General features: G+C 41.2%; 1 protein-coding gene across 1 annotated transcript in view; it reads right to left on the bottom strand.

The window, feature by feature from the left end:
* The window catches only part of trib1 (tribbles pseudokinase 1), a 12,063-nt gene extending 10,096 nt beyond the window's left edge, over positions 1-1,967 (bottom strand). Inside the window, exon 1 of the mRNA XM_015021713.1 lies at positions 837-1,967. Coding sequence (XP_014877199.1) covers positions 837-1,154 — 318 coding nt within the window. The 5' untranslated portion in view covers positions 1,155-1,967. The remainder of the gene's footprint in view (positions 1-836) is intronic.
* Positions 1,968-23,456: the final 21,489 nt, after the last annotated feature.

The following is a 23,456-nucleotide window of genomic DNA, read 5'->3' as shown; positions in this document are numbered from 1 at the left end:
CTTAGTTTTTTTTTTAATTATTATTATTTTATTTTATTTTTTTTTTACAGATAGGTTTTAAGTGCAACCATAACATGAAACTGTAGATTCTGTCATGACGTTTTGATTTGCCACAGCATAAATTTTTAGTGGTCCCCATTTTGCACCCCCCCCCCCCCCTTCACCCTCTTGCAAAACTTTTTAGATGCGCCTCTGCGAATGAGTCACTCAGACATGAAGCGATTAACTTTTATTAAACAACAAAGCCAAACGCATCCACTGTACTCTATGCACAGTGGAAAAAGGGGGAGAGAGAGAAAACACACACACACACACACACAAAAGTGGAGCAGCGCAGGGATATTTCCTTATCTGGGCACATCCCTATCATCGCTTTCCATCTTTCCCATACATGTTTGCATTTCTGTGTGTTTGTCACAGCCTGGCGTAATGCAGTGACGTGTATGCAAATACACCGAGTTGACAGACAGTATGGAGCTGTGGTGCTGAGGACGGACAGAGAGAGAGAGAGAGAGAGAGAGAGAGAGAGAGAGAGAGAGAGAGAGAGAGAGAGATAGCGTTTCCACAACACAAAGCAAGTCGGCGTGCGACTGTTTATTTGTTATTTATTCCAGCTGATCGGCCTCATGAGGACCCTCAAAAAAAAAAAAAAAAAAAAACATTAAGCAACACCGCTGTTATTACGCAAAGTGTCAACAGATTTCGCGTGAGAATGACATTTGCTGGAAAAAAAAAAGAAAAAAAAAGTGCGCTAAATACGGATAACATGTCAGACGGGCGATTGAGCAACATCATTCATTGAAAGAAAATTGCACAATGCCCTGGATTGCGCATACCTTGCACAGCAGCTCATCGCCGGTGTCGGTGTTCATCGCGCCGTGGAGGCTCTCCCGGTCCGCCAGGGGCAGCAGCAAGAACGCTCCTATCCTGGACGGTCCTTGGTGGGTGGCGGGGACCGGGTTGGCTGCGGGGCTGACCGGGGAGCTGGGGGACGTGCCGAGGAGTCCCTGCGGGTCCCCCGAATCGGCGCTCAGCCTCGCGCATTTCGCCGGCGGCTGATCGTCCGAGTCCAGGCGCTTGTGGGCGACTCTGCGGATGCAGGGAACCACCGGGCTGCTGCACTGCAAGTTCATCCTGAAGGGCCGATTCACCATTTAGGACAAAATGAGATTCAGAAATTGAAGAGGGAGTCCACTTGTTCAAGATGCGTCCTAGCAGAATATGTCAACTGTGCGCTCCATTTCTTCCCGTCGGAGACTTCTCAGAACAGTAAAATCCAACGTCCTGCTCTTCAGAGGTACTTTCAGTGAGGAGGGAGAGAGAGGGGGGTGGGGGGAATCCAATCCTGAAAAGCTCCGACAGAGAAAGAAGGGAAAAGACAGACAGACAAAGAGAGGAAGAGAGAGAGAGAGAGAGAGAAAGAGACCGCCTCACTCGCAGAGGTTGAGAGTGAGTGCGCTCCACTGATGTTGAGCTCAAACACTCCGCCCGACCAGTCCAGCCTCTTGGTGACACAAGCGTTGAGCAATCCAGTAACAGCATAGACTCCAGCTCAGCCCGTCTGTGTGATGATTCTGCCCACTGTTACCTTCCAGCTTACGTATTTTTAAAAAAAGAAAAGGAAAGAAAAAAGAAAAGAAAGGCGCTCCAAGCGGGCATGAGGCAGAGGGAGTTTTAACAGGGCGCTGCGAGTCTCCACATTCCTGCTCACTTCTGAGATTGCGCTGATACAACAAGAACCGGAGCAGCTGCCAGGAATGAGGAGATCATGTGTCAGTCAACCTTATCATGCCTACATCATTAAGCAGGCTCCTAGACAATAATTAACCATCTCTAACTTGTTGTCTGACTCAGGCGTTTCGTAATATTCTGCTCTTACATCGCCATGTTGTACTTGTATTTTATTATTTTTTTTCCCCCTCTTAGATACAAACACAACCAGCTTCGGCTGTCAGCTCACCACGCACGGTGCCACGTTTCGTATCCCTCACCTTATGCAGTCAGTGGGGAGTGGATAATAATAATAATAATAATAATAATAACACTTGCCTGAAGCGTGACTGGTTGATGACGATTCGGATTTAATTTGAAGATCCAAACTTCCAAATAAAACGAGTTTGAGCTACATTTGGTTATCCCCAATTCCCAAGGCAATGGTTAGTTTAAAAGATTAATGTATAAAACAAACAAACAAACAAACAAACAAACAAACAAACAAACAAACAAATGCAAATCTACAACAGATACAACATAAGTTCATCATCTTATCACCGATTTAACAACTTGTGGAGGGAAACAAAATGCGCTGCAGTCTCACAGGCGTGAGGGGTTCTGGGAGATCCTTCTCGGTTCCCCTCACTGTCCTCTGCAGGGCCGTCCTGTCAGTCGCATTGGTGCGCCACGCTGAGATGCAGCACATCAACACACCCCAAACCACCGCTGAGGGAGCTTGCAGAGGAAAATAGAAAGGCAAACCCAACACCACATTTTGCAAGCACAACAATTCAGAAACACACGCAACTTCAACATAAAACCAATAACATACCGGGAACCTTTCAAACGGCAATCAAACCACATGATAAAAAAAATAAGAAATAAGAAAAAAAAAAAGAAACACACAATGACAAGGAAACCCATACTGGTTTGCAAAGCACACAACAAAACTGTGACCGCAAAATTTTAAACACACAATGTCATTTCACATAGAAGGAAGGGATGTGATTTACTTTTTGTAATGACACAGAAAGTCCCTGGCATCAGGTCAGTGGTCATTCCTGCTGCCGTAAAGCTCTCAGCGGCGTCCCTGTTGAACTTTTCTTTTACTGGTTTTGAAGGAACGGAGAAGAAAAGAAAGCCGCAGGGCTTCAACAAACCACTGTGACTTTCTGTTCTTCTTCACATAAATCACAATTCATCCTGTAAAAACTAACAACGTTATCTGTGAACTCAAAGTGTCGGTGTCTGCCTCGCATTTTGTTTTCTGCTGCCGGTGTGCTTTGTTGTAACTTTTGAACTCCCAAGCCCCCTGCAGAGCCTCAGGTGTGGACTGAACACACGGCTTAACTCTGCATCCTGTGTGATACAGTATTTTCCCATGCAGGGCCTGTTTGTTATGTGAACATGACTCACCCCCATAAAACTGCAGCAGCGCTGGGCTATAAGCATTCACATATAAAGGATGCCACCGTGGCTCGGTAAACAACACCAACTGTAAGCAATCTGAAGTTAAGATGACTGCAAAAAAATACCACCGAGGAGAGGAGAGACAGATATGCAATCTGTGTTCAGCTGATGCAACATTCTCGAGAAAATATAATAAGTGAGCTATGGGGCTGTTGCTTCAGAGGGTGAGAGCCGGAGACTGCGGGGTGAAGAGCAGATAGAATACTAAGTCAGATCGAAAACATTCCCGTGAAGGAGACCGTCGAAGACGGCAGCACATGAAGTGATTAGCAACGTGGACAATGATGTGTTTTGTCGGGGTGTGAACACACGCGTGACTGCATGTGTGTGTTGTGCAAGAGTTCTCTCCCCCCCCCCACTGCATGATGTTGAACAAGCACGGTCGCTGCGGCAGAGGCTTGCTGAGCGTTCTCCGAAACGCACCAGCTGGCCTCTCTGGGTGTGTGTGTGTGTGTGTGTGTGAGAGTGAGTGTGTGTGTCTGCACTTTCTAACAGCTCCTCCTTCCAAACAGAAGCTTGCCACTTCAGAAATGTCTCTCTCTTTACATTTTGCAGCCCGGCTCCTTTGCTCTAGGAGGTCACACACTTAACCAGGTCACAGCAGCTGGGTCCTGCTCTACTCAGAAAGGTCACAGAAACCTGTTCCCGCAGGCTGGCCAAACATGGGATGAGCCGCAGATTCCACAGGAATGATGGCTGTTATTTTTAGGTCTCACATTCTTTCTTTGTGCAGTGGTCGTCCTACGATACCAAAAAAACCTGAAGGTGACTCACCAGGCTGATTGATGTGTGTGCGTTTGTGTCGGTGAACAAGTGTGTTTTGTCATGCAGCAGAGCAGGCACAGGAACAGGTTTCCTGATGTCTTTTCTTCCTTTTTCTTTTAAAGTCCCAAACAACAGCTTGAACAGTCGTTATTGTAGGAGCAGCGGCAGCAGTTCTCAGGCCGAAAGGGTCATTGTTGTCTGACATCAAAGAAAGGATGTGTGACTGTAGTTTGTTTCAGTGTGACACAGAGTTCAGGTGTTCACAAGAAAAATAGGCTTGTTTGTGTTGGCTGTGATTAAGAAAGCTTTTCCAAGACTCCACGCAGTGACAGTTTGTAAGGGTGTAGCCAAAATATATAGACATTAAGACGGCACAATGTTTAATAATAAAGTAAAGTCTGTTACCTAACACTGTAGTTCATGGGATGACTTTTGGACCCCCTTTTACCTTTAAGCGTCTTTACTCTTTCTGGCATAGGTTCGACAAGATTGACGAAACGTTCGACAGAAATTTGGATCCGTGTTGACCGGAGAGCATCACTCTCAGTTTTGTGCAGATTTGTCAGCTGCACACTGGTGATATGAATCACCCCTTCCACCACGTCCCAAAGGAGCTCTGTCGGCTTAAGATCTGGTGAGGTCGTTGGAATACAATACAACAATGCTCTGGTAGGGTGTGGGGGTTTTACAGAATACTCAAAAACCCAAAGTTTGCCAAGATAATTTATCCAACACCACAATAACCCCTCTCACCGTCAGCTTCAACTGTTGATCAAGGCGGGATGGATCCATGCTTTAATGTGGTCTACGCCACATTTGGACCCTAACATCTGAATGCTGGAGGTGAAATTGAGATTCAGCAGACAGATGTTTTACATCCTCAGTTTCCTACTTTTAAATCACATGCAGCACTTTGGAGCTAAGAAAGAGTGACAAATTAAGCACAACCACTTTGGGAATGCACAAAAGATAGCTAGTCGTTAGCCACAAACAATTCCAAAGTTGTTTCTGCTTTATAGTGCTAAACGGGCAACTATTTCAGAGATTTTCCTTTAATTTGAACTGCATCTGGTCGTTGTAGCATACTTAGATTGATCAAACCTAAACCGGGTTGTTTATTATTAATTTAAATGGATCGCTCAGATATAAACTGGAGTAATCTAGACTCATTACAGGTTCTATAAAACTTCTTGTCTCATTGCGATCGACCCAGTGTCGTCTATTCTGCCCCAGACAGGAGATGCGTTGAGGTCACCTTATAAGATTCTCCCAAGACGTTTAGACTTCATTTGACTCTTTATGATGTAAATTATGTTAAGCTGCAGCCTTCTGTTGTCTGCATATGAAGGTGTATGTCTTATATTTATCTATTCGGTGCCTGTGTGGGAGTGTAACTGAGTCCCCGGCAAGCTGCAAAAGAAAACAGTATTCAGACCATGCTCTCCCTTGTTATAATTAGAAGAGTCCCTCGCTGCTGGCAGCCATACAGACAGGCTGGGAATTGATCTGCTTTGAAAATAGTTAAAAGTCTGCTTTGGCTGACAGCCAGCCATCGCTGGGAATCAGTGTTGCTGCTGGGTAATCTTTCTTAATGTAAACAGACAGAAATAATAATAATAATAATAATAATAATAATAATAATAATAATAATAATAAAAAAGGGAGGGGCGCTACTTGAATACCACACCAAGAGTTCAACCGTAGATACAAAATCTGGGAGTCGAAACCTTTCTGCTGGAGCAAAATCTTAATTTATCTGCATCTGCTGTTCAGCATACTTGTATTAAAGACATTAGGATGATAGACTTTTTTCTACAAAGTATGCAACATCCTCTATAAGAACATACCAGAAGGATGCTGTAACCTCAACTTAATGTTTTGTGATTAAAGCTGCATTTAAATTTGACTCCCCTCATCTTAAACGTTTGTTTTTTTTTGTTTTTCGTGTTCCCACTTCACTTCGCTGATTTGAAAGGTTCAAGTCAAAATGTAACCAAAGTGTTTCCAAGCTGTGTCTGAATCCCCAAATTATTTTTCAATGCTTGGTCAGTGGATCACTATAAAGTGCTTTCTTTGGGATTTGGAAAACTAAAGAGGAAGTATTTTCTACTTGAACCTTATCCAAAATGTTGTGTCTAACCAAATCAAGTGATACAGACACTTGATACTAAGGGGTAGAAGTGTGGAGGGGTAACAAGGTAACATAGTTACATAGTAACATAGTTAATTGGAGGTAAGAACGTATTTATGTGTTGAGCCTAACAATCTCTCCAGGGTGTATCAAGCCGGTTGCTCCCGTATTGTTTGGAGGTAGGCACCAACCCCCCTGATACCACGGTGACAGTTGATAGAGGGATGACAGATGGTCTGGCAGAAAAAAAACTGAGTCTTTTCAATGACAGACGTTTAAAAATGGCTGCAAACTACACTGGCAAAGAAATGTGCGATACAAGCAGTCTCCATACTCGAAGGTTAGGTCAAAACAATTATTGTTAAGTTAGTTAGTTTTTTTTTTTTCCTGTTTATTTTCTGATTTTGTATGAGTCACAGTTTAAGAGCTTTGTTTGACTCAAACCCAAGGATCAACCAAAGACACAGGGGAAACAAACAACCAGCACAAGGTTCAGGCAGAGTAATTGCCTGGTGTGCAAAACGACATCAGACACGTTTGTTTTCATGTTCTGCCAAGCAATGACCTCCTCACTGAACCTACACAAGACATACAATAGATATAAAATAACCTAATAGTGTATGCAGCTGAGAGGTGGAGGGTTCTAGAAAGTCAATTATTTGACTCTAGTTATTATATGAAAAGCCAGAGGCTGTGCTTTTATATATATATATATATATATATATATATATATATATATATATATATATATATATATATATATATATATATAAGGGTAAAATTAGATTTTCCCAAATGTCTGACTCTCCTGTTGTTTCAGCGCTTTTGGCAAGCTGACACCCCGTTGCAGACGAAAGTGAGATACAGACGTGTAATGGATATTGAACTGCACAGTTATTTCCCCCCTGGGTGTAAAGTCTGCCTCTGAAATAAAAAAGTTGGTCTCGCATGCGTGCGATTCTGCTCTACTGTACATCCTGACCTCTGCACTCTGAAAACTTTGCGAACTTAAACGCTGAGGTCTCGTGTGGAGTTAGTCATCGGACCACAGTAACCACCTCTGATGAATGCGCTCTGTTTCTACAACCTCCGGTGACCTCAAGGGCAATCAATCAAACCAGGAGCTGAGATGGAGACTGTTTCATGTGGAATTGCTCCAGACTTTAGTCTGGCCAAGACATGCTGCCTTCCCTTTGCAAGTTATCCCAACTTGTCCATCACAATGTCTTTCATCTGCGAGGCTGTAGATGAGCCTGATTGCCCTCTTGGCCATACATGTGTTTTTGTATTTCAAAACCCACTCGGGTTTCAAAATCTGGTTCAAATTTTACAGTACGCTCTGCTCGGGTTTTTACGGTGCACCAAAACCACGTTTATTGGAACATATACCTCCAGATGGTTCCCTATTGATTGAGAGCATTTCTTCTCACACAGGGGAGTTGTCATGTTTGCACATACTCAGCAGAAAGACTTCCTTAAAGGTCTTCTGCGAAGCTGTAGAAGAAGAGGGGGGGACATGATGTTGAAAGTGCATTCACAAGAAACTTTTATCTCAAGAGCTTGTAAAGAAGCAGTTTCAAGGAATAATATTTTGCTGAAATGCGGTTCATATTTAAGTACCACTGACAGGCGTGTCAAATCGGTCCCTGTATCTCACGTGGTTCGAAAAGGTTGAAATTTCCCCCTGTACTTCAAGTGGCTTATTTAATTTTTATGATGGGTTTTTGTGTCTGAAGTTTTCTCTTTTGTACTGGTCACTGTTTGGTTATTGGAGGGCCATTTAACTACTTTTTTCATGTTCACACACACACACACACACACACGCAGAGACACACACACTCGGAGAGAACCGATTTTTAAACAAATTCTTGGAATAAAAGCGAAAGTTTAGGAGTTTTAGAAATTGCGTGCACGGTTAACTTCACATATAAGTCGACCTCAACGGCTTGAAAAGTTCCTAATTCTTCATAGAAGTCCAGCAGTGTGGGTGTTATGATTTTGCTGATTCTCTTTATGCTTTTCCAGCTTTAACTCAGTCAGCTATTTAAAAAAAAAAAAAAAAAACAGGAAATCACGATCAACAGCGGCACGACTTGCTTTTCTTTCATGCTTTCTGTAGAAGCCTGTCCTTCATTCTCTGAATGGCCTTAATGGAGGATTATTTAACTACTTTTTTCATGTTCACACACACACTTACACACACACACACACACACACACACACACACACACAAACTGAGAGAAACTATTTTTAAACAAATTCTTGGAACAAATGGGAAAGTTTTGAAATTTCAGAAGATATATAGTTCCTTAGACAGATTTCAACCTTCTACATCGTGTGCTTCTGAAGAACTGTGGGTGATAAGGACAGATAACCTGAACACAGTGCTAGAAAAATAGAGATCATACAAGTAAATCCTGCTCAGGTGTAAAAATCCTTTAAGGGGAGAAGTAGTGTGACATTTTGTTCATGGTTGAAAGGAGGAGAAGGTGGACACACAAATTGAGGACTTGAAGGCAAAAGAGAATTAACAATATGTGGATGCTGCAGGTAAATGAAATGATCTTCCTCCTTCTCATGACGGGAATCAGAAATAAAGTGAGATCAAGGAGCTCTTCCTTCTGTGGCGAGCTGAGAGACGATGCCACGGGCCTTCAACATCAAAAGGAATCAACCGAGATGTTTTTTTTTTTTGTTGCATCTAATCAGGTCGCCATCTGGACACATGTTTTTTTTTTTTTTTTGGGGGGTTTTCAAACACATCCCACTGTAATAAAACTCTGGGGGAGATCTAGAACTGGATGAATGCATGAGCTGGAATAAAAGACGGATGTCCGGGTTCGTCTCTCAGCCCCGTTAACTCTGTGACCTGACACTGAGCAAACGAAAGACTCTGCCCCCTATTATCTCATTGTTCCAATTGTTTACTTGAATTCTGACATCCTGACATCCCTTAGTGACTGAAATCAAAACCAAATATGTTCAAACTTCTCAGGTTTTTTTCCCCTTTGGGAGGCACTTTTCTCAGCACTCGAGGACGCCACACAAAATGCAAACTCAAGATGTCTTCATAAGATCGCCTGAGTAGAAAAAGTTAGTTAAAACAATACGTAAAAATGCAATACTGCTCAAAGGAGCACATGGAGACAACAAGACTCAAATGTCCTGTTAGCTAAGAAAAACAACCTTTTGATATTCCAATATTTGTTTTGTTTAATATTCCTTTTGTCCTTGGATAATCTTATTTGAATTTTTCCTCAAAACAAAGAACCAAAAGTTCAAGTTAAACAAAATATTATTGTTTTTTTTTTAAATCTTAAGGATAATTTGAGAATAAAAAAAATAACAAAAATAACAAAACAGTTCAAGTTCAGTTCAACGTTTTGGCTGAAACATCAGGTCTCTGCATCTCCCCTGTGAATCACTTTGACTTTAACACAAATCTTTACGTCTTCCTTCCGTCTCGGCGTTATCACCTCTCGGTGTGTTTAGAGCATTTATACAGCATCAAACAACGACGTACCGCCACAATTACCGAGAGATTTCTTGGGAACGCCAAAAATAAGCGCTTTTTCCTCCAAAACCAACGAGAAAAGAAACTCTGCATTGTTTTGCATCTGGCCGCAGCTTGGACATCCCTTACCTTGGGAGAGCCTGTCAGCAGAGCTTTGTGCTTTGAAAACAGAAATACGCCTAATCCCGCTCCATGACCCTGGAACCTTTTGGAATGAGCTGGAGAACGCTAGACTGTCTCCAGGGTGCGGGACGTCTGAGCTCCTCTTTTAGACCTCTTACCTCTGGGATCTGACCCCGGATAAATGGGAAGACAAAGGATGAACGTACTCCAGATTGAAATTCAATTACAATTTAAGCCTGGCTTTCCCTCCAGGAACAAAGTAATTGAAAAGAAAATGTTGTTCCATCTAAATAATCTGAGAATATGACCAAAGTTGAAAACACACCCACTCGAAGACGATTACTGATGTCGAAATGCTGCGAAAACAAAGACAGAGGTTTAATATCTATCTTTAGGGGAAAAAAATGTAAATAGTTTCAACATGTTCAACATCTACCTTTCATTTCTATAAAAAGATGCCTTTGGGTTTCGAGGATTTGGTTAACGATTACTCCTGATGAAAATCCTCTTAACACTAAACACACAAAACAAAAACTCCAGTTTAGGTCAGGTACACAACGAACCATTGAGACAAATTTAGATCGACTGATCATTGGAGAAAACCCATAAATCATTGTGACCCATCAAACTCATGTGTGAAACATTTTTCCTTTCTGTGGAATCCACTTAATTGGAACCTTGTTTGTCATCAGCAGAATTTCGCTTGAAAAGCTCAGCTCACTTCCCTCCGCCTCCCAGGAACGTCATTTCTTAATTCCTCCCTGTCATTCACCAGCCACCACATGATTTCATTGAAATTGTTTGCTTTACTCTCAGAGCGCCGCTCCATGATGACTCAAGGGGTTTCCTGTTGCTGATAGGAAGTGGATAGCGATTGTGCATGCATGTGTGTTTGGAAACGCTGTTTCCACCGTGCGCACACGTCACTCCCGCGCTCGTACAGCTTTTGGCCAATCGCCGCCGCTGCACAAGCAGTTGCATGGACGAGAGGACTCCATGATGTCACAGTGGAATTAATGACATGCAGAAAAGGAAACTGGAACCGACTGCGGTTTTATTGTCTGAGGAAAGTGGGGAAATTATACAATTCTTTTTCATGGTGGGGATGTGGGGAAGAAAGTTTTTGAAACACGGGGAATTTTGTCTAGTTGCTCTGATGGATTGCTACAAGTTTGACTTCTGCTTAGCTCCAAGAAATATGGGGTTGTTGGTTAAGGAGCCAGGATTTGTAAGTTCCCTGTGCTGCCATAATTTAGAGAATGCCAATGTAGTATTCTGTAACGTTTTATATTAAGAACATAATCCAAAACCAACAATCCTTTTAAAAAGCAAGTTTTCATTCTACCATGATGCCCCGTTTTTGTGGTAAACCCAACAACTTGGATTTCCATTTTCAGCCCTTATTTCATGTTCAGTTGACTGTAAGACTTTCATTGAGTCTCTGTGCTTTGCTTTCTTGGTAATAATGTATAATTCACGACCTTTGTCAGCCATCATCGGTTGTAGCTTCATGGTACAAACATTTGTTCACTCGATATTCAAAAAGAAATGCCATGTCACGACAAAACGCTTTTCTAGCAGAAGTTTGTTGAATGAATGTGCAGGCTTTTTTAACTACACGGAATAGGATAGAGGAAGTATTTTTACTTCCCTTAGAGATCTTGTGAGCAGAAACAGTGAGTGATATCTGTGAGAGTAAATCGGTCCATCTGCTCGAAACATTTTTCTTTACTCCAGAGTTAAGAAACAATTTGGATCTTGGCATTATGGGAACATAAAAATTCAAAAATTTAGGAGTGAGAATGCAAAACCTTCCATCTTACGTCGAGCAGAGTCAGCAGCCAGACCTAAGAGAGTTATTTGTTAGCATAAAGTCACTCATTCAAGCAAAGCAATTCTTTTGCAGAAGTTTTCTGAGGTCAGATTTTCATGAAGCCTTGCAAACTAAGCTGCTTTTCAAATCATTGTTCTACATAGAGACGAAAACGTTTAGAAAAATGTAATTTTAAATATAAAAGTACACAAACTGCTGTAAGAAAGCAAGACAAGCTCTCATGCCAGCAGCATCACTGCAATGCAATTCAAGGCATATAGGTAATTTTACCAGCATTGTTCTCTAAATCTTTCAAAAACACCTTTTAGAAAGCAGCTTTATATTGAAATTCACATGACAGCGACATTGAAAAGCAGCCAAAACTGCACTAAAAGTAAATGTCGTTATTAATCATGAGTTCTACTGCTGGAAGAGCCTCCAGGGATCAATAAAGGTTTATGTCAATCACTAAACTTCAGTGGCGTTCTGTAAATATTTTTGATTTGCAAGATTTTAAGGATCATAGCAATCTTTTTCAGACTTTTATAAGAGTGAACCAACGAACTGGCCCAACTGATGGACAGGCCAGAAGACATGGCTAAAAATAACTTTTAATATTATTATTGCGTATTTGTTTTGTTCTCAATCTTCTCCCCATCACTCTTCCCCTTAAGTGCCCTTTACTTTGATTTATTTCATTTTTTTTTTTACGTTGAAAATATTTCTTCAGAAACCTTTCTTGGGAGCATTGCACATGAAACTGTCATCCTGCATTAATGTCCTTGATGCTGCTTGATTAAAGATGATGTACAGCTGCTGTCCAACAGGGCAGCCTGCTTCAAACATCCCTGCACTTAATTATATTTATGAGCGAGTAGATGCCCTCTGCCAAAAGACATGGTAATAAAAAATAGATAAATAAATACTATTTGTTGGTAATTTTCTCCACAAATCCCATCTTCCCTCGAACTCCTTCCACATGAAGTGAACCAGTTATGAATTCATCAAAGTGCATTAACACGAGTGGGAGAGGGGCTTAGCTTTCGGAAAAAAAAGCAATTAGTTGCAGGATAATACTCCATGTAACAGGATTTCAATGACTGTTGGCGCTGCTCTCCTCCAAAAGGAGATTTATTCTCATAATCCTGTGATGAAAGGGATGGCCAATTATTTCCCATGCATTTGAACACACTGTATGAGCCAGGGCAAGGCCTGTGGGAGAGAGAGAGAGAGACAGAGAGCGGAAGCGTTCAACAAGAAGAAAAGACAAAAAAAGAAAAAGAGAGAAATGTTTGTGTGTGCACATACGCGCTAGCTGTTCTGAACGCAGCGACAAGCTGTCACTCCACAAATTACCTAATGCGGGGCCTTTAATGATGTGATTGCACGACAACTCACGGGGAGAGAGATGAAAGCTGAGCGGTGCTCCATTGACGGCGTGGCTGCGGAAAATTAGGCCCCGCGTTTCTGGGCATTTCATCAGTTTTGAAGGATGTTGAAAATGGGGGTTAACAGTATTGAAGTTTGTGTTTGAGTTTCAACAGCCGGGTGTCATCATAAAGGCGTACACATGATGTTTTTGAAACAGGCACCGAGATATTTCAAAGGAATGAAGTCGAGGGACCGTATCCCCGGAGAAGAACCGTAATGGTAATTACAAGGAAACGATTCGGATGGAATTGTAGAACATAAAATATAATAATTTATGTTTAAGGATATATCCAAATATTTGAAGTTTGACATATGGTACTCGTATTTTTTTTTTCCTAATTCAGCATTTCAAAAGGAGAATTCTCAGTTTTAAATCATTTCCATCAGGATATGTGTCGTATTTTCAGAATTTCACAGGCCCAAACAGGGATTACAGCACCAATCAATAAATGTATTCGTTGTCTATAACTGGTCACTCTTGCATGTAGTGAAGTGCTGGTCATCTCCAGCTGTCATTAGGCGAGAGGTTGGTTTGGATGGCTGCTTTGTCTTAAACTGAAGTCATAATTTGAAACGTCATTTTGTATTTACTTTTATCATTTTTGTCTGATGACCTGAAGAATGAGAAAAGAAAAAAATGCTGACTTTTTGTTTGGAGGGGGCTTAAACATATTGCATATAGGTTGACTCTCAAGAAATTGGGTCAAAAATAGTTACTTGCCTCAATTTCCCAAAGGACAGAATGAAAAATAAAAACATAGCCTCAAAAAATCAACCCAAGCCAGAGACCAAAACAGGAAGTTGTTGCTTTAAACATCAGCCAGCATGAAAATTAATCAAAACACCAATTTTGTTTGCTTCCTGTTTTTACATATCTCTGTTTGATAAACATTTCCAATCAGTAGCAGACATAAGAATTTCATGTCGGCCTTTACGTTACAGAAGTTTCCAGAATGCTGAGTGCATTAAAAACACCAAACATGTTTTTTGGGGCCACATCCCTCTCTTATGTATTTGCTGTGATGTGAAACATCAGTTATGTTATGGGATTAGAAGGAGTTGTATTCATCTGCATTCAGGGTTCATATATCCATCAGTCTACACTTAACAAAGAGTCCAGAAAGGCAGACTATTCAGAATTGTGGCACCCGGGTGAGATTACTTCAAAGAAGTACAAAGAGAAGTTGCACAAAAAGAAAATCTACCATGCAGACGGTGCCAAAAACAACCTTCTTAAGTCTTGCACTCTAAGCAAAGCATGACACAAAGGCCGTCCCACACACACAAACACACACGAAAGAATTTGTTGATTTGTGCATCAGGATGATTCTTTTTAACCTGTCTGTCACGAGAGGACCCAAATTTGGGTCCTCTCGTGACAGGGGTGTCAAACTCCAGTCCTCAAGGGCCTCTGTCCTGCAACTTTTAGATGTGCCTCTGCTGCACCACACCTGAAAAGAATAATTAGGTCATTAGCAAGGCTCAGGGGAACCGATCTACACAGGGAGGAGGTAATTAAGCCATTTCATTCCACTGTTTTTTACCTGTGGCACATCTGAACTCTGCAGGACAGCGGCCCTTGAGGACTGGAGTTTGACACCCCTGTCATTGTGAATGACAACCTGAGACCAACAGGTTAATTAGAACTCTTTACCCGCTTCTTTCTAAACTCGAGGCCTTTTGATTACAACAGAGCTTTGCAAAAGTGTTAACTCACCATCGATTCTTTCATGCTATGTCAACAGAAACTTCAGTGTAACTACAAGCGCCACAGAAGATGACAGACTGGACAGGGAGCAGCCCAACGTAACTCTGGAGGAGTTGCAGAGATGCAGGAAATCCATCCAAAAATATGTCCTGCATGGAAAAAACAGAAAGACAGAAGAAACCTAGTTTCCTTTTTATCACAAAAGACTTGAATTTTCATGCTCTTTATTTGGTCACACTAATCACTTTAAGCACTTTAGACTGGAACAACACTGACCCAGTCTCATTCACAAACACTGATACACAGATATGGAGACGGGCAGCAAATTGAGGTTATATGCCTCAATATGCTCACTCTTGAGCAAGACCTTGCCTTCAAAACGTACGGCTGGGGTTACACATCCATCTGTTGGAATGGCCCAGTCAAAGTCCAAACCTGAATGTAATTTGCATTCCAAGGTGCGTTTATTTTTTTTCTGTTTTGAAGAGTATGTTTCCTCTTTTTTGCTTCAGTGGTATGCTCCACTTTGTGTTGGTCTATCACAAAAACATTAAATAAAATAAAATCCCTTCGAAACACTAACGGTTTGTTGCTACAACTTGACAAAATCCTACAAACTTCAACACAGATAAGACTTTTGCATGCCGCTATATAAGGAGCTCGTTTCGGTACATCTGTTTTCACAGATCTCCAGCTCGGTGTCAAACGTTCCCATTGAAATATTTGTCCTGCAGAATTCTGCTGAATGGTGATTCATTGCACCAAACATACACGAGCCAGTCAGACCTGCAGGAAACAGGATTCACATCCACTGCTGTACATTTCACTCAGCTGTGAGTCAGGGCTATTGACTCTCTGTGGATGCGTGACAGCGTGAACTGCAGTGTGTGTGTGTGTGTGTGTGTGTGTCTCGATCAGTGTGTGAGCTCAGGGACAGACGGCTGCTGTTGCTTCAGCTACCTGAAAGCTGTGCTGCGGGTGCCGTCTCTGCCTTCCCTCAGTAGTGAATGAGCGAGGATGTTGACATGATAAAGCTGCCGATGACTTAAGGCTTGTGTGCGCATCTTTGTGTGTGTAAGGGTGTGGGCGGAGGTAATTAGGGTGTCAGGAAACATGCATTATTTATTGAAACTCAACGTAATGATGGAGAGGCAGCATGATCCATCATGCCCGACTATGTTAACTGTGCAGGAGTATGTGCGTGTTTCTTTAACAGACACACATCTCGTTATATTTTTTGTTGTTGTTGTGAATGAGGTTTGCTTTTAACCAGTGCGTCCTTGATTGATTTTGTTCTCTTGCATCTGAAACTCGGCTCCTGTGTTTCTCTTACAGTGAAATCTGTGTTGTCGCCGAGCTTGTTCAGCTGGTGTTTCTGTTGCAGACTGTGAGACTCAAGGCACAACAAAAACTTGATGTACTGTACACTCTGTGAGTGCAGTCGTGACAAGATCGTCTCACATATTAGGACAAAAAATGTTCTATTTGCGGCTCAGCGAGCCGAAGAGGAGACTTGCTATTTTGTGCTGGAGTGTTGAGACAAAGCTTGGGTGTTAGGCAAGTTACCGGGTTGTGACTCAATGTTTTGTGCTGATTACGGCTTCGTGTCTAGAGTTATGTCATTTCCCCTCTGGGTGAATACTTACAAGGGGATTAGGCTGACCCGGTCCTTTTAAATGCAGGTTAAACACTGAGTGAACAAGCTTTTTGGGAAGCAAAGGTTCACTTCACTTTTCACAAAGCAGACTAAAATTTGCTGAGACGCTTTCATTAACTTCCACGTAAATAGGAACTGCTTACACTTATTTCTGAAAGACATTTCACCACACGCGGTGCCTTGTCTTGTCTTGCAAAACCCACAAACTTCAATATGTTTTAAAAATATTAGATGTGGTAGACAAACAAAAAGCATTGCCTAATTGTGACGCTGAAGGAAAAAAAAAAAGAATGCAATGCAATTTTCATTTTGTATTAAATCGATCGCAGAACTATAGCGGGGGTGGCAACCTAAGAGGGGAGGCCTAGACTTCCTCTCCCCAGCTGCTTGTTCCTGCTCCTCTGGGGGAACCCCATGGCGTTCAAACAGAGTCCCTACAGCGTGTCCTGGGTCTTCACCGGGGTTTCACAGAGAAGTAGTTCCTATGATGAGCCCAGCTGATGCCCAATTTCACCAGGTGTTTGCTAATTGCTGCTGCCACTAGTCTGGAGGAGCAATTGGAGTCACCCACATACATCATGGGTGACTCTAGTGGAATCATGCCTATCTTGCTGAGTTTGAGTCCACTAGTTTTGAAATGAGCACACCTAAAGACTAACGCTTTTATTTTGAAGAATATGTGCGAGCTTTATTTTGAAAGCCTAGCACGATCTTTTCACACATCTCTGTTTTAGCTGCTTTCTTATTGTGTAGACTATTTTCATTATATTTACTATTAATATAATAACTCTTTGCGCCAATGACAAAATAACTTCCTCCTGCACAGTTAAACTGTGATATTATAACCCAACAAACCTAATTTATCCCACTGGTAGAAGTGAGTGAGTGAAATGACCAAACAACAACAACAACAAAAGCATGCACAAACACTCCCGTAAGGTGTTGAACTAAGAAAAATAAAATTTTTTTAATATGTGGAAAAAAGTCCAAACACATCTGGGGATAACATATAAACTCCACCCTGTGAGCCTTGTGCCGGTTGCTTTTCAGTTCCCAAACTATGGGCAGGAATTTTAGCACTCAATAAATTCAGCACAAATTTCAGCATTTTTCCATCCTACACAGGCATGTTCCGTTTTCTGCGGTCTGTGGCTTTTGTGAGCCTCTTTGAAATATTGTTATTCTTCACCTCGCCTGGCAGTAAATCTTAGAGAACAGCTAAAGCCCGAATGGAGGTTTGCCTGGAAATAAGGGGTGAAGTTTTATGACATCAAAGAGGAGGAAGACAGAGAGAAGGACAACTCGGATTCTTTTATTTCATCTGAACTGACCCACCGTCTGTAGAATATTCTTACAAATAACTTTTTACCCAAAAAACGTCCAATATGCATTCTTTGGGGAGGAGCGGTGGATCAATTGTCAAACCAGAGAAAGAAGAAATAAATTTGAATGTATTGTGACTAACAATTAGTGCCTACTATTAGAAGAAAATAGATGTTAGACTGACCAAGTGTGTTCACATTGCCTGAGGCTCTTTCCATTATATGAGAGACAATATCTTGAAGTGTTAACAAGTTACAAACACAAACTGGAATGCATCTTTGAAACACAGCTACAGAGCAACACAGCAAGCTTTAAGAATCTCACAATTAGCACTTCACATTACCATTAACATCCCGTCATAGCCTAACAGATGCAGGTGATGGCGAAAAGCTCTGGAGATGTTTTATAGGAGGAAGGATGGAGCTAAACACGCTAATCCTGGAGGAAAAACCTGCTAGAGACTTTTCTGTAGACTGGAGTGAATGTTAATCTTCCAAAAACAACCAGAGCTAAAACTCAACGATTTTAAATGAAAGCATTTTCAAGTTTGGACCCAAGTCTCAAACTTTGGCTCAGATTTCAGTCTGTAGATGTGCAAAGCTGGAAGAAACCTGCCAACTGAGAAGCTGAAGTAATTGGTCAGAGGATCGCTGAGGTTCATCAGTGTCCTGTGTTTTCTTATGGGTGATAGATCATTGTGCTTCACTGGAATCCCAAAGTTTTGCAAGTTGCTCTCTAATTATTTCCAGGCTGATAGAAGTCAATGAGTTTGTTTTTCATCTGGTTACTTTTTCACGTGCTAGCAGGCTGGTTTGCAGTTTTTTTTCCCCCACTTATGTGAAATCCTTATTTGAAAACAGCATTTTAGGTTTTTTTATATATCATAATAATAATTACCTTTTTTATAGTCATTTTCATATAAGTGAAGCCAGATCACTGAGACTGATCGCATTGAATCACACCAAAACTAAATAAATACAGATGTTGTGGGGAAAAAAAACAAAACAATGACTTGTGACCCAAAATTAAATAGAAATAGAAATCAAAACTAGCTGGTTCCTCATTTCTGGACAGCTATTCAGTCGAAACAGCTTAGTGGCAGTTTCAGAAACGTCCACGAAACTCAACACGGTCATCGTGAACTGTCGCGGGGAATCCCAAATCACATGCAAATTAAGGACACCTCTAGTCCTTTTTTTAATTTTATACAGAGACAATGTTCAAGATTTCGTTGACCTTCTCAAAGGAAAGATGCATGGTACCAAGTTGTAGCTACAAGTGTTAATTTTCACCTGTAGTCCCTGGACAGGAGTCATTTCAGACCTACATCAAAACAATTGTTCCTTTTCCTTTTGACAAGACTAAAGTGAGCATTCGGGTTTGAGGAAGCCCAGTAATGAACCGTTTCAGGTTTTATCTTTGACCATTGTCTTGAAGCGACGTTGGTAGAAACGTTCTTGGGTATTAGGTATTTCCTAATATTTCTTCATAGAAATATTAGGAAATACCTAATATTTCTATGAAGAAATATTAGGAAAAGAAGAGAACAGCAGGAAGAGCAGAGTTAAATCCAACCTAACATTTCTACCTCCATGCTGTATTGATGCCATTAAATTCTTTTTTTTTTTTTGGTAGTTTCTTTCTAATACAAAATCAAGCAGCATTTGCAGGCAAGATGTGTTGCTCTGCATTCTTAAAGGATTTATCTGCTTTCACAGTAACGTCATAGAGGAGAAACTGGCTTCACTAATTCATACCTCATACAATGGAAAGCCAAGAAATGCTTTTGAACATCTTAAAAAGAAACAGAGAGTTTTTTTTCCACCTTAGATCAGGTGGTGTTTTTCAGGTTTTCATCTCCTCCCATCAGTTTCCCTCAGTTCCTCCATTTTTCTGCTTCCCTCACATCTGTTATTCATTAGTTAATCAGCACACCTGTTCACCATCAACTAATCACTTTCCCCAGTATAAATACTTGTGGTTTTCATGCCTTCCTTGTCATTTTCTAACATTGCCATTCAGACACATAATCTTACGATATGTTTTTGTCAATCACTCTCCCTTTCTCCTCTTTCTTGGCCTTTTAGGTTCAAGATTTAGTTTGAAGTCCTTGTCTCCTTACTTAAGTTGAGTTAAATATTTTCTATACTCCACATCCTGACAGAAGAATATGGTGTTTTCAAGAAATATTAATTTGTCTCCAGTTCAAAATTTTCTAAGGAAATTGTATCAGAGACGCATAAAACCCAGAGAAGAACCTGTCTGGAAAGGATTCAAGCTTGAATGTGCGACAGGATTTTAAAGTTCAGTGGAAAATCTGATTGGTATTCGTATGAAGATTTCCAGACTTTCTGGGTATGAAAGATTTACTTCTCAAAGGAAGAAACATATTTTTATTACTTGTGTGACGGTTGATAGCCTTTGTAAAAATCATTTGAATCCACTCACAACTACCATAAAAAAACTATTTCCATCTTCAGTTGTAAAAAAGTTTTAAAAGGTTTGTAATCGGGAACCAGTAACTTCACTGCGGTGTGGGAAATCACAGAAGAAAGTGGCTAGAAGACAATTTGAATCTAGATTACGATTAGGTCACTGATGGCAGTAACCTCTGTTTATTTGAACGCTGTGAACAACATGTCTTGCTCAATCGTATGGTTGATCCTGTAAGGTGACTCACAGTCCAAAGGTTGGTTTCAGCTTACAAAAGACTCACCATGATGACACGGAGGGGATCAAGGCTAATTCAGGAACTAGAAAGCGCGCATGAACACTGAGGTTAATGGTGTGCTGCGTGCGATAAGAGGTGGCACGGTGGTAGAGCGCGCATGAAAAAGAAGGACGTTCAGAAAAGATCTCCTCCTACACACACTGAACCCAAAGTGGGAAGGCCCATTGTTTCTGTGTGTGTGTTTCTTTAATTGTTGGGATAGTTTGCGGCTTGTGTGCATGTGCAACTCACCACAGCTGACTTCCCCTTTGGGAGAACACACACACACACACACACACACACACACACACAAACATGCAGTCTCTTTCTATCATCAGGACTTTGCATTGACTTCCACCCATTTCTTTAAGTTGACCCTGAGCCTTACCCTCAACCTAACTATTACCATTATCTTACCTGAACTTCATTCATGCCTTAGTCCTAAACCTAACCCCTAACCCAAAAAACACTTATTCTCATGAGGCCCAGTCTTTGGGCCCAATAATGAGCAGTAGGTCTCCACAACGTATTTGTTGGAAAAATGGGCCTTACAAGGTGAGAAATGCTAAAACACTCACACATGCACGTACACATACACACACACACCTTAGTTTCTTTAACAAGAGCCAGATGCTCCTGGAACACTGTAGCAGATGGAAAGTTATCCTCTTCATTTCCAGGAGTAAATATTATCCACCGGTTGAAAGGTAACTGGAACCAGTCGGACAGAGCAGGAACAAAACACCAGCACGAAAGCTACTCTTTATTTAGGCGCTTCACAGACAAAATTCCAAGAAGAGAAATGTAAGACTGCTACTCAATACTCATGACAAAAGAATGAGGCTAAAAATAAAACGAGACCACCGTGATTGCTAAACTTCCTTCCACAGGCTTGATGTAACACTCACCTGATTTCCTCCCCCAAGTTTTACAAGTATTCAAACACGTCTGATCCTGTGCAAGCGATTGGACCGTGGAGCCAGGTATTATTTTCCAACACTTGTATTTAGCTCAGAGCTAAAGAGCGAGCTAGCGTCTATAGAGATAGAAAATAAAGCTTGCTTTATGAGGATCTTCTATGATTGATCAACGCAAAAAGGCCCTTGCCAACTTGTAGAAACCATTCGTCTTTTAAATATAGCTCAGCTCGGTTGATTCGATGAAGCGTATCCATCAACATCAAGTCCCGCCAAAGATTATCAGCTCTATGACCAGTCCGACACATGGACACCATTTGATTTAAAATACTCTGTTGTGGCTCTGGCTGTATGTTTCTGGTTGTTGTCCTGCTGGAAGGTAAACCTCCTCCTCCTCCCGGTCATAAGTTTCTTTAACATCCAACAGGGCTCCCCAGGATTACCTTGTGTTTTGCTCCATTCATCATCTTATCAACTCTGGAGAAATCCTTCCAGGCTGCTGTCACCACTATGTTTTATAGCGGGGATGTTGTATTTGGGTCGATGCGCAATGTTAAGTTTGTGCCACACATAATGTTTTAGTGTTCGCCTTATCTGAGCAGAGCACCACATGTTTGCTGTGCCTTGTATTAAACTGACAACAGGGTTTCTCCAGAGTTACCATGAGCCTCTTGGGTGCTTCTCTGCTTACTGATCTTCTAGCCTGGCCTACTGGCGTCGATGGATGGCCATGTTTTTAGTACATCTGCAGTTCCACCACACTCTTTCCGTTTTCAGATGGTCGACCGAAGAGTGTTCTGTGAGATTTCTAACGTTTGGGATGTTGCCTTATAACCTCACCTTGCTTTAAATACCTCCACAACTTTATCTCCAAGTTCTGCACCGTGTTCCTTGTACTTGACGCTTCTTGTTTACTCGAGCTGTCCAACAAACCTCCGAGGCCTTTAGAGATCGTCTGTGTTTATACTGAGATTAAATATCACACAGATGCACCCTGTTCAACACCAGTTATGTAAATGTTAAAATCGATATGTTTCACTGGGTTTTATTTAGAGATATCAAAGTGAAAGGGCTACTTTCTTTACATTTTGCAATTGTGCAATACTTTATCGCCACCATCAAAATCCCCACAAAATACAGAGAAGCCTGTGGTGATTCTTGAGCCACTTAAGTTCTAATTCAAGCAACTACAGTTGACAAGGAGCACAGAATGTCACCCGGGATGATCTGAAAACTATAAATACTGACAAAGAGGTAATGAACAATACATGGCAGGTGTTACGGTTACAAAACTGAAACCTGGTATGTGGGGTTGTACTTCTGAAAACAGGTCCTGAAACAAAAAAGGTGAGCGAGAGAGAGAGAGAGAGACTCAGTCTAACATGGATGAAAAAACAATTCCTGAAGGCATTGAAGTTAAGAGTCCCACAGTTATGTTGGTAAAACAAAAACAAAAGGCAAAAGATATTTCATTTGACATTCAACCAAAGCACAGCAATATTTTTTTACTTTAAAATGATCCACCAAGACGAGGTATGTTTACTGATTTAGATAAAACAAACAAACAAGTCAAGGCAAGACTTTTTTCACTTCTAGGAATCACACAAAAAATTTACATCTAACCCTACATAGCTGACCTAAATGTTTTAAACTGAAACTTGACTCTGACTTCTCTGTTCATTTTATCCGTAACCTGAAGTGAACTGATCGACCTTTCAAATCTATTCTCAAAAAAACCATTACTGAGTTCTGAGCATTTTTTTTTTTTGCACATCTAAAAAGTCCAAAAACTCTTTTCCACTTAACCAGAGAAACAAAGGCAGATTAAAATGAAATGAAAATATAAAACTCAAAAACTACTTAGAACCTCATATTTTTACTCAACTCAAATGCCAAAACACAGTCCTTGACAGACCCATAGATTATTCTACCCTCTTACAATTTTGACCATGTTGGAACGTTTTCTCAGACGAGTTTCCTCTGCCAGGCAGTCCTGAGTCCTGGTTGGTCGTTTCAAATTACCCATCCAATCAGAGCTCAAAATTTCACATTGGCACTAAGGTGCTTTCTGGACTTGAGGAGAAGCAGAAGAAAACTGGAGGGGGAAACACAAACACCGTCTGCTAGACATGTAACATTCCTGTCATGTGACACACATCTGCTGCCATTACTAAGAAATTG

The sequence above is a fragment of the Poecilia latipinna genome, unplaced genomic scaffold, assembly GCF_001443285.1.
Source record: "Poecilia latipinna isolate Pla-1442-1.1 unplaced genomic scaffold, P_latipinna-1.0 Scaffold2837, whole genome shotgun sequence".
Classification (NCBI taxonomy): Eukaryota; Metazoa; Chordata; class Actinopteri; order Cyprinodontiformes; family Poeciliidae; genus Poecilia; species Poecilia latipinna.
The sequence above is the reverse complement of the archived record's forward strand: the minus strand, read 5'-3'. Positions and strand labels throughout refer to the sequence as shown.